This window comes from Manacus vitellinus, unplaced genomic scaffold (genome assembly GCF_001715985.3).
Source record: "Manacus vitellinus isolate BGI_N305 unplaced genomic scaffold, ASM171598v3 scaffold_0_pilon, whole genome shotgun sequence".
Classification (NCBI taxonomy): Eukaryota; Metazoa; Chordata; class Aves; order Passeriformes; family Pipridae; genus Manacus; species Manacus vitellinus.
Genome location: NW_021938789.1, coordinates 17,680,485 through 17,692,891, shown reverse-complemented (window position 1 = coordinate 17,692,891; position 12,407 = coordinate 17,680,485). Strand labels below are relative to the sequence as shown.

The 12,407-nt window shown below is 37.9% G+C and overlaps 1 protein-coding gene across 1 annotated transcript in view; it reads right to left on the bottom strand.

Annotated features, from left to right (window-relative positions):
• UBE2K (ubiquitin conjugating enzyme E2 K) overlaps nt 1-12,407 on the bottom strand; it is a gene marked incomplete at its 5' end in the record, with an annotated part of 45,437 nt that overhangs the window by 8,084 nt on the left and 24,946 nt on the right. The window contains 2 exons of the mRNA XM_029962531.1: nt 858-957; nt 11,479-11,561. Of these exons, the coding sequence (XP_029818391.1) occupies nt 858-957; nt 11,479-11,561 (183 nt within the window). The remainder of the gene's footprint in view (nt 1-857; nt 958-11,478; nt 11,562-12,407) is intronic.

Here is a 12,407-nt window from a genome sequence, read left to right as displayed (position 1 = left end):
CAGAAGACACAGGTGAGACAGAAGGTTCTCCCAGCATCACCTTGCTTTGTTCCTCAGTTCCTGAAATACACCCTTACTGCCAGTGAGTGGGGAAGCCAGGCTGCCTCTCTCTCCCCACAGTAAAAAGGAAATCACACACATACTTGGGACTCTGTTGAGCATTGTCAGACTATGAAGCTATGGAATGAGCTTCTGTCTTTCATCTATACTTTAAATTGAATCATGTCAGTCCTGGTATGGCATAAGATCCAACTAACATTTTATTTATTGGTATTACAAGTTATCGCTACTGACTGAAAAGTAACAAATCTTATTGATTATAGAATTTTACTGGTACCAATCCAACCAGTGATTAAAACATTATCCCAAGTTACCCCAAGTCACTATATTCATAAAATTCTGACATTAAAAAATACAGTGCTCAACAATATTCATATTGCTCTGGAAGAGGAGCTACATACCAAGTCAAATCCAATGAACACCATCAAGGCAAAAACTCATTTTAAACCAACATAGTATTGCTTTTGTTATACTAGAAGCATTAGATTTTAAAAGGAAGTTATCTTGGCATTCATTTTACTATGCTGTTATCTCCTGACATTTCTCACAAGGTGATATAAATAAGGGACAAAACTAACAAAATAAAACTCCTGACACTGTAAAGTAACCACTACTTACTCTGGAGTCCAAAGAGTAAAGAGCACAAAACACTGTAGCAACAGCAACTCACACTTACTATATGGTTATTTTCCAATAAATTGTTTGAAATCTTTATCTCCCATAAGGTTTGGGACCTAACCTGAGTCAGCAAAGGTTTATAGAAATGTCACAGAATTATGGTCAACTGATTATCTTACCTGGTTTGCCACTACTGCATCTTGTGGATCATCTGGTTCTGCAGCTGCCAACAATGCTTGCAGTGATAACAACACTGTTCTTAGAGTCATTGCTGCCGCCCTAAAATTGAAAATTTAAAAAATATTTTACCAAATCATATGCCTGCACTCACCTGTACTATATCATAGAAGATATGAGTTCATGTACAGCTTGTAAGTCCAAGAATGATAATTTTAAACTGCTGCAGCTTATAGTTATTAGAACACCATTCCATATATATTTAAATAGGGTTTTAAATGTGAACTTTCCTATTAACAATGCTTTCTTGAGTTTCTGCAAAGCATGGTCCTTGACCTATGCATTTTGCCATGCCCACTTCACATAATTAATTTCATGTGAGAAACAAATCCCATCACCAGAGCAGGCTGTGCCGCTCCCCCGCTGCCGTACCCACACCTCACGCATGGTGCGGGGCTGAGCCGCCAGCCCGGGATGCTCCCTCTGCCGGCACTCCTTGTGCAGGAGCACTAACCTACATTTTAAATACTTGCAACGGGTAAGGAATTCTATGCATTAGAGCTCTTTTGCATTGCACCAGTTTTAACGTGACATTTTTCAATAAAATTTAACAATTTACACAGTTAATTGCTACTACAATAATGAAAAGGTTAGGCTATTACAGAACATGCAATTCAAAATACTCCCTTTGCTTCCTGTCATTTACAACCTGACATGACTGTCGGAAGCAGGAAAACATTGTGTAGCCATAATGGTGCTGTAAAGTCACTATTTGCCCTGTGAAAGAACCCCGTTGGAGGCAGCATAGTTCTAGAGTCAGAACTTCTAAGATTTTAGGTTCTCATAATTTATTGATCTCCAAGTGTATTTAGAATAAGAGACTTTGGTAATTTAGTAAGAGGAAACCACTTTGATCATAGAAGTCAATAAACCCTCAAAAGTAATCATATGAAATTATTACATGCTGTAAGTCTGGAAAGTTTTAACATTTATACAGTTAATTAGATTTTGATCATGAATACCATCTCTGATCTACCATTTCAGCTGGCATACACTGGAAACCAAATAAGCACCCCACAAAACTGTAAAACTATTTCAGCTGATCTGAAGAGTTAACCAGACTCTTAATTGTGGTGGGGGAAGGTGCAGACAGATGTTCAAACCAACAGACAAAACTGCTTACTCTGCTTAAAAACTAGCAGCAAGGTGAGTAGGGAAAATGTGACATCAGATTTGAGCAAAGTGGTTATGGCATGTGAATGCCAGAGGAAAGTTGTGAAACACAGGCATCCAATTTCTTACAGACAAACTTAAATTTCTGATCAATAGAAACCAGTTTCTCCTTTTCAGAAGATTGAAAGTGAATGTAGAGAATCTGTTAGAGTAGGTGGGGGACAGTTTGATGTGATGGTCCAGCTACAAAGAAAAACAGTGTGCAAGTCTATTTCCAGGCTCAGCTTTCAGAAATTTATGTATTTTCCAGTACTGAGACACTGTGTTGAGGTACTCTAGCAGCACATATCGATACACAGAGAATAGATGATGGTAAAATGTCAGAGGTACATTTGTGACACTCAAATATTTTGTTCCTAGATGCTTACATTAACAGCTTTCTTGCTATGTCATTAACCATTCAAACATGGCATTCTTCCCTAATTGTTTCTAATTCTATAAGATTTTTCCCAGTAACTTATTTTTTAGCTTGATAATTGTCTCTGAGCTTTCACAGTGCAGTATTCTACATCAAAACACAAGTGAGAAACATCCCAAATGATAGATTTTAATTAGCACATGCTGTCTCATTCCAACTGCCATATCAGACTGAAGTCCCTCAAGCTGAATCTTGTAGACTTAAATGTTTAAAAAACCCTCATGCTTTTAGATCTGAATTCTGAAAAATCACAAAACCCTCACAACATATAATTCTCCTTTTCCAAATGTATTCCTTAGTAACTGAACTCTTTTTTCCCTCAGAATTTCAGATTCCCTTCTAGTTAAATTTAAGTATTTCAGGTTCCAGGATGAGTGATTCCTCCAAGCCAAACAATGTTTCTTTAAATCAGAAACAAAGCTGGGAATTAACTGGTAAGATTAAATATAATCAGATAAAGAATACCAAGTTACTGAAACATGTCCTCAGTAGCATGAGCCTAGCTAATCTAGAGTACAAACTGTCTCGTTTGTCCACACCTAAATCACACACACAGAAACCTCAGTGAAAGAACAGAGAAATATTTTTGCTTTACATGCACCTATGCTATTTTACTCTTTTAATTTCCCGTGATTTGTGATCTCTACTAGTTTATACTATCTTGAAATTGATCTATTTAATGTATGCATTCCCAACATAATGCACAGTCTTATCTGCTCCTATTAATGTAATGCAACATGTTTACTATTCCAGCCTTCAAGTGCCACTAAGTCTTTCAGGCCTTACTATGCTCAAATGGATTTAACCATTTTTATTTTTATACAGTGAATTTCAGGAACTATCACATCCACCACACACGCTATAAAACCTTTTTTCACAGGTAAGTAATTTTATTATACTTTTTAGTGTAGTTTTAAAGACAGACTTAACATGAAATATCTATTGACCATAACTAATACTGTAGTCACTTTCTCCAAATAAAATTTTCCTTTGCAGAAATCCTTCTACTTTAGAGACATCTGAAAATGTAGAGAAAATGACATAAAAAGGGTTGCAGCCTCTTGTGCCACTTTCACATGCAATTTACTTTCATTTACTTTCCAGGAGTTTAAAATATACTCTGGGAAGCAGGTGGCATCACTAAGAACCAAAAGTGCCATGGACACCTAGAACACAAGTTCTGAGCTGGCTCCAGCTGGCTCTGGCTTTTAAGACTGTCAGGCCCTTCCAGTCTCTGTTCATCTGCTATGCTTGTAGAGTTTTATACAAAGCCTACTAGGACTTGATCTGATATTCCAATTTCAAAATAAGTAATAAAAATAAACAACTCGTTCAGTTGGATACACAGATGGCTACAGGTTCAGAGAACTCAAACTTTAAAATAGTAAGTTTCAGACAAGACTGGTTTAGCTACACATGTAAAAAGGTTTAAAAATGTAGTTTACAACTTATTTTCAAGCCTCATGTCTCAAAACAGCTTTCACATCTCACGCAAAATAAGACAGTCTTCATTGGAAACAAACATTGAAAGAAGAAGTGTTCTTAAATCATACAAGAAAACCTGTTACAGCTCCAGTTGCTCTTTGTATTTAACAAAAAAAGAAATTAAAGCTTGTCATTAATGGTCAAGAAACACTGATATATGTCATGTAACTACCGTATAACCATGTAAAATCTTTTACCTTTAGGACACCAATTAGGTTTCCTGATCAAAGAAAGTAAAAAAGGTTTGTTATTTTCTACATAGCTTAGTGTTAATTTTTCAGACATAAATCAACATTCCCAGAAGGAACTGAAGGGACAGCTAAAAATAGATATATATGCACTTAAAAAGCTCTTCTTCCTTCCCATTGCCTTCTTTTGGGCAAATTCAGTGAATGGAGATGACTGCCCAGAACTATATTTACAGACACTAGTAAGGCAGGACCTTTCTCTGATCAGCAAAAAGCAGAAACAATTTCCATCATTAGTTCTGAAAGAAAATCTATGCTGATAGTGGCACAAAACTAAAGAACCCAATACACACACACACAACCCCCACCTGACATCTTCACAAGCTAGAGAAGAATGTTTGGGGGAAAAAAAAGCTGTATTCCCTTAAAACAAACTTCCAGTGGAAAGATGCAGGTCCTCTGAATTTTCCAATGCACCTCAAAGGTTTATTTATCCAGAACAGAACCCTGAAAAAGATTAGGTATTTCCAACTCTTCTTATATTTGAAGTTTACTTCCATAAATCCAGGTGTGGATTTATGCGCAACATCTCACAGAGTTCAAGCAATTCCCTTTGGTAACAAGCTAACTGCAAGCTTGGGTATTAGGTTTTTTCTCTCCTCCTTGCCAAGGGCAAGGTTTTGTATTGCTCCTGATAGACTTCTGTCTGTTCTGTTCTTAACTGGAGCCTCACAAGTTTCTTGGAAAATGTATTTCAATGCTTCACCATGTTTGATATTCTGCACACTGAGATGGCATTCCAGCCTTTCACTGTACATCATATTTGCTTATACCAACATTCATGCATTTTACTCTGGATTTTTCCTATGGTTCCCATCTTTCCTGTACTACAACTCTCTAAGTGGGTACACTACTGCAATGCAAGTCTAACCAATCATCAATAACAAGCAGCCACCTTGTATCATGAGTTGTACAGGTAAAGCCTATTCACCTTGCACGTGACATTACATTGCCTTTGTGCCATGACATTACTGGCTCCTGTTTTCTCCTAAAACTTAAAATAATCCTTGACTCCCACTCCCATCCCAAAATGTTGCTTAATTATTATGCAAGTTTGCAGATTTGCCATCTACAAAATCGAAGGAAAGGCCAGTATCATCTACTAGGGAGCTGCAGAGAGCTCACTGCAGGGAGCACTGTCCCTCACTTCAAACTGAAAGCCCCAACTCTGGACATCCAAACCAGAAGCCAGGCTTTCTACTGGCACTGCATTTGCTAAACTGCAAGCGAAACCTGAAGTGAATCAGAACAAAGAAAGCTGATATATATATTTTATTCACTTACAGATTTTTCCTCTTTTCTTAGGTAATATCTGAGGGCATTTCCATTAAAAAAAAGCACCCCTACTTTGGATGAATACAGTGATAACATTAGGAGGCACAGCAAGCCAGCTGTGCCCAGCATGCCCGAGGAAAGAAATCTCTTACCTTTTGATGAGCTGAGAGAGTCCTAAGAGGATTATGAAATACTAGCAGGTTTTATTTTTCTTCTTCATTTTTAAAGGCTAAGTAATTTTCCATTTAGGAAGTTTTTACTTATGTTCTTTACATTCCTCTCTGGAAACAATCTCTCTCATGACTCTGAGAGGTAACCCTGCAGAATAACAGGAACAGCTGCAGCCAGCAGATTGCTGCTCTACTCCATCAACCAAGCTACAACCAAGCTACAGGGAACAATTTTTTTCTAAATAATCTGCAGTATTTATTCAATTTGTGAAATAACTAAGCTTGTTAATCCATGAGAAAATCTCTGGGACCTTGTACCAAGGGCTTATGGAATCTGGAAGGAAATGAATAAGGCCTTTGGGTGGAAGCCGTTGCATAGTCACTCTTTACAGGATAAAGACAAGACTGGACACCCATTGGAGATAATAAAAAAAGAGAATAATAGAATAGCTCTGACATAGCAGAGAGGGGAAAGACAGCTAGTTCCCTCAAACAATGTTAATATTTTCATTTTTCTCAAAGCTTTAAGGAGGTTCAGTGTTCCTCAAACACCCTGAACAAAACCTAGCAGTTTCCGATGCCCAGGAAGATAATTACTACAAGCTGGCTGCTGTTTATTTTTCTATTAAAACTGTATTACCTCTTATAATGATTTCTGCATCTCAACTAAAACTAAGGGTGAATCCTCCAGTAGAGCCACTATGAAAAAAAATTCTTAGTATGCATTTTTATTTTGACTGTCAAAACCACAAAAGCCAAGAGTTTTTTTTCAGCCACAACACATTCACTTAATAACCACTGCTCAAGGGATTTATGCACAGCAGCTTTCAAGTAATTTAGTTCTCAGGTTTCAATGAACAGTATTAGACACGTTGTATATTTAAGAATAAAACTTTGAGACAGAGTACTAGCCTGGAAGATAGATACAGGCCACAGTAAGTGAAACTGAATAACAAAAATTATGTCAGATAAGCATAGACAGCCTTCCTTTTACAAAATCACAGCCCTATTTTAATTCTACCAGCAAAGAGTAGACATGGTAGTAGCTGCTTTGCAAACAAACTGGTCTAACAGGTACTTAAAAATCTAAACATGATGAAAATCCACAGCTGCAAAGAATTTCAGCATCAAGCATAAATGTGGAGAATGAATTTCATTAAACTCATTAAAAATAATTTAAAGACATTATTTTGCAAACTGATAAAACCTCCTGCCAATATGCAGAATATCATCTCCATTATGCTCATTAGAATACAAAATAATTATCATGGGATGGGTGAGTAGGGAAGAAACTTTTTTAAATGACAGAAAAACATTAAAATCTTTGTATTTATATTCAGCATCTATAAATGAATATTTTTATCAGCTTATTATCTCTTTCAGTAATTTGGCCCATAAGCCAAAACTCTCCAGTCATTTAACAGCCACTGACCTCACTGAAAAACAGAGATATGCACCGGAATTTGAGACTTACATTTAAACACAGCAACAAGAGGACTATTATTTAGTTACAAGTATTACAAATCAATGAAGTGACAATTCAGAAACAGATCTTGTTGCTAAAAGATTTCACAAGAGAAACTGTGGAACTAAATATATTTTCCAGAACACAGACACCAGAATATTTCAGAATTGCATTTGTCCCGTTTACCTTTGAATACCTGGTGAAATCCATTAAATATTAAATTATTAAGATTGGGGGGGGGGTGTTGCTTAGATTTTTTGGTTGTTTGCTTCCTAATGAAGATATTTTATTCAAACCATTTTTCAGCCTAGACATGCAGAAAATTTAAATATGGTGACATGTGTTGGTGCACCCCCCCCCACCTCCCTCCTTGGGCCAACTATGGCGTCAGGACCACTACTAGGCCGCAGCCCGGACTAATGGCACCTGGGCAGTCAGCTCCCTGTGAGCGTATCATAAACGCTGTCTGCTCCCAGAACGTCTGTTGTCTAACAAGCTCCAGTTTTCTAACAAATAGCCTTGAGACTTCCTTTTTCTGTCTGAACAAGACACCAAGTGGAATAACATTTTTGTTACTGGACTTTCCAAGGAATATTCCAGTAACTACCAACTCATATTGTGGCCAAGGATGGAAATTTACTGATGACTTCAGTCAATCATCTTATGCCCCTGTCTATAAACAGGGGTATTGAGACCCTTGGAGCTCTCCTGGAGCGCAGTGGGCTGTAACCAGCATCTCCCTCGGAGTGGGATGATTGTCAGAGCCAGCGAACTCTCAAGTTTGCGAGACTCTGAGGATTGCCATGGAAAGCTGACAAACCTGGGCTAATACCCCCACAGCTCCTCAAGACTTAACCCTTTGCCCACTGAGAGGATGCAAACGTATCTGATGTATTTCACTGAACTAGAGGGGAATTTTTCTGAAGTATACCTTTGTACATACTTTATGTCTGTGTGCATGCATATTATGAATGTTGCCACTTTACATTTAAGTTCAACTTAATGGTTAAGTTAGATTTATGGTTAAGTTACTGTTGCGCTTAGAGAAAACATTAATGAAGCATTTTGCAAGTGTTAAATTAATCAATTGGTTAATTACAACCACTCTTGTGTTGATTAGGTACTGTTATGATTAAGTGTTTTTAAACTGTTTTTACCTAAACCAATTATGCAGTCTGAGGCTAAGTTTGGCAAGGTGGCCCACTCCGATCCTTGTGACTCAATGGGACAGGCCCCATTATCCTTTTGCATCCCTTACTCTTTTCCGTCCTGCCCTTTTGTGTCCCTGGTCTCCACACAGAATCACTGTAGAATGCTCTTAATATCATTTTTCTTTATGTGCTTCATATAGTAAGTAATAGAGTGAATAGAGTTGCCATCAAACTTTGTTGCACTTTTGCAAACATATATTAAAACTGTTTTTGCTGATACCTTGCCAGCAATACTTCAAGTGACTTAAAAGATTCATTCATGGCATCCCTGTCTCTAAACCAAAGAGATGGATTTGATGGATAGACCACTTGGTGGACAAGGATTTGGCTGGATGGTTGCACTCAACAAGCTGCAGTCAACAGTTCAATGTCCAGCTGGAGACCAGTGATGAGTGGCGTTCCTCAGGGGCCAGTGTTGGGACCAGAACTGTTCAACATCTTCGTTGGTGACACGGACAGGGAGTGTCCCCTCAGCAAGTTCACTGACGACACCAAGCAGTGAGGTGCAGTTGACAGGCTGGAGAGAAGGGATGCCATCCAGAGGGACCTTGATAGGCTTGAGAGGTGGGCCTGTACAAACAGGCCAAGTGCAAGGTCCTGCATCTGGGACAGGATAATCCCAAGGACAAATACACGCTGGGTGGAGAATGGACTGACGACAGTTCTGGGGAGAAGGACTTGGGGGTGCTGGCAGACAAGAAGCTGGACATGTCTCAGCAATGTGCACTTGCAGCCCTGAAAACCAACCATGTCCTGGGGAGACGATTCTCCCCCTCTAATCCACTCTCATGAGATCCCACCTGGAATACTGCATCTAGTTCTGGGGCCCCCAACACAAGGAAGACATGGACCTATTGGAACGAGTCCAGGAGGGCATAAAGACAATCAGAGGGATGGAGAACCTCTCCTGTAAAGACAGGCTAAGAGTTGAGGCCTGGAGAAGGCTCCAAGGAGAGACTTTATAGCACCTTTCAGTACTCAAAGGGGCCCACGAGAAGGCTGGAGAAGGACTTTTTACATGGGCATGTAGTAACAGAGCGAGGGGAGAATGGCTGCAAACCAAAGGAGGATAGGCTTAGATCAGATATTAGGAAAAAATTCTTTACTGTGAGAGTGGTGAGGCACTGGAACAGGTTGCCTAGAGAAGTTGTGGATGTCTCATCCCTGGAAACATTCCAGGCCAGGCTTATTTGAACAGTATTAACCATTCATATGGTTTAGAAAATTTTAGGAAGCTATTCAGGAAAAAAGTCTTATCTATCACAACACTGAATAATAATAATGGAGGCCACTACAAGTTTGTTTTATCGAAGGATCAGAGGCTTTGATCAGCACTTTAACAATGCTCAAATGATTTCCATTTATCATTCTACTATTTGAAAAGAAACAAAACTTACAAATAGCACCACTAGAAAATGAAGGAACCACTATATTAAGAATAATATTAAAAGAATCATTTGATAATAGTACATAGAAAGCCTCACCCCATCACCACCAAGTTCTATCAAGTTTTTTCTTTAGTGCTTCCAAATGAAGACAGTGTTTTAAAGGAAGTGTTTAAAAATATATAACTGGCATAATATTGGTGCTCCTCGTGCCAGCTGATTTAAATACACAGAAGGCAAGTTCTTGTTCCAGCGCTCCTATTTTGTATACATCTTGGTGAGGGAAGATATTAATGGGTTTTTTCATCAGGCAGAAAGAAAACACAAATTAAGTTATCTGTGTGGATAAAACCTTCAAAGATTACAAGAACAAGGGTCAAATTGCCTCTCCTGTTCTTCCTTTTCAGTTCTCAATGGTTTTGATTAAAAAACCAAAAGCACATAAAACTGTACTTGCACAGTTAAAGAGTCATTAATCTCCAGTAAAACTGTAGGGTGGTAAGAATAATTAAATGCAGGTACAAAAATGCACTGGCTTTACTGATAAGAAAAATTATACCACGTAACCATGGCATGTATGTTGAAAGATTCTACGGCTGAAAGAACATCAAGTGCTCCAAGACTGTAAAAAAAAAAACCCACATGCTGTTCTACAAATGAGAAAGATAACAGCTTATGATTATCATGATTTCATTTCAGTAGTTGACACTATCCTGTGCCAGATGATTTGTACATTGGATGCGTCACCTGCAAGATCTCAACTCACGCGTTCCGCTCTAAAGTTTCTGTTTCAAGTCCAAACGTCTGCTTAGCCAACAGAAGTCTTGACAAAGTTAAGGACTTAACAAGCATTTCAAGTTTGTATGGACTAGTTACTGATATGATCTGCTGGGAAATTACAATCCTATTCTTCTGAGGCAGACATGGAGGAAAATACCTAACACAAATAAAATTATCTTGGTTATCATGTCCATCATATAACTGGTGCATATGATCTTCAAACCACAGGAAATGTATTACTTTGAAAAACAAATGAACAATGAGTGCAGCTGTTAGTTGGGACACTTACAAGTCTATTCCACAGATTCTGGCTATTAAGACTTTTTCAGTAACATTAAGTGATCAGAAGTCAGCAACTGATCAGAAACTAAATGGCAAATGCTTTACAGAAGTGCAAATCTGCTATATTATCAGTGATAACTGATCAGCACAGTCAGCCTCTTCTACCTTTCCTATTGTTGATCTGCTACATTTTATAATCCCAGACTCACTTCATACCTTATTTTAACTCTATCAGAATTTATTTGGAAACAGAAGCCAAGAATCAGAATGAGCATAAGCACTTGGTGTTTTTCTGCCTACACCTCAAAAGGCTGAAAGGACAAAATTCAGGAGGCAATACGTAGCATCTGTTAACAGAAAAGAATTAACTAAATTAAAAAGTTAACTCCTACAAAAAACACCCAAAATGTCAAAAATGAAACATTCCTCCTAGTGCAAAAATGTTTGAAAGAACTCCCTGTGTATATAGTATCTACTTAGTGCTTTCCAAAAATCATCACATAATCATTTCATTTGCATATTTGCACCTTAGAATTCTATACTGAAATACTTTATGCTTTAAGGAGATCTCAAATTATAAATACAAAGTGAAAAGCAGCATGAACTGTTGCCTCCTAACCAGGACACCAGTATACATGATTTTGCACATTTAAATCCATATGGAATCTTACCATTGATCTTTCAGAATATCCAAACAAATGGCCCCAGTGACTGAGCTAATATTAGGATGCCATATTTTGGTGATAAACCGCACCTAAAAAACAAGACAATTTCAAAAAGAAAAAAAAAGGTTATTAAATGCAGTATACTAAGGAAGCATTTTAAATCCACCATTTAAAATAATATTATAAACAAATACTAATTTAGAAAATGCAAAGATAAAAAACCAAAAACCAAAGACATGACACTGCTTATTTCATGAGGCTTCAAGTTTGTAAGGCTGTTTCTTAGAGCTTTGCTTTACTCAACACAGACTACTGCCCATTCCAGCACACCAAACCCATCCCTAACTGCTTTCCCACACACTCTGATGTGTGCACACCCCTGCATCACACAAAGTCATTAGAAATATCCTCCAGCAGTACCAGTGTTTTGACACAAGCAGATGGTCAAATATGGACTTAAAACTTCCAACATTATTACAAGTGGATTTTCTAGATTTCACAAAGTGAAATGTCCCTGAACTCTTAACATAGGAATTGCATCTCACTGTTCAGCTAAATTGTTGGAAGTTACAGAGGTATTACAAGAATTTCCTTGGTGGATGCTACTACTTCTACAGTCATCCAGTCTTATTACTCATATGCAGAAAAACTTGACTAGATTACATATTTTTCTTTCCTGTTGAAGGGATCTGGTCCCAGCATTCGTTCTTGATCATGTCCATATTTTTACACTAACGTGTATTCATGTTCACAAAGCATGAATAAAATCCAGGTTTTGGTTGGTTGGTTGGTTTTTTAGGACACTGAGAAAGGTAAAAACAGCATTTACTCTTAGAGGTCTTGGAACCCAAAGCTGTTCTCTGAAAGGATATACATGCCTTTGGAAATTCCTCCGTTCACATTCTTCAAACCCCTGATTTCAGGTTGCACTTTAA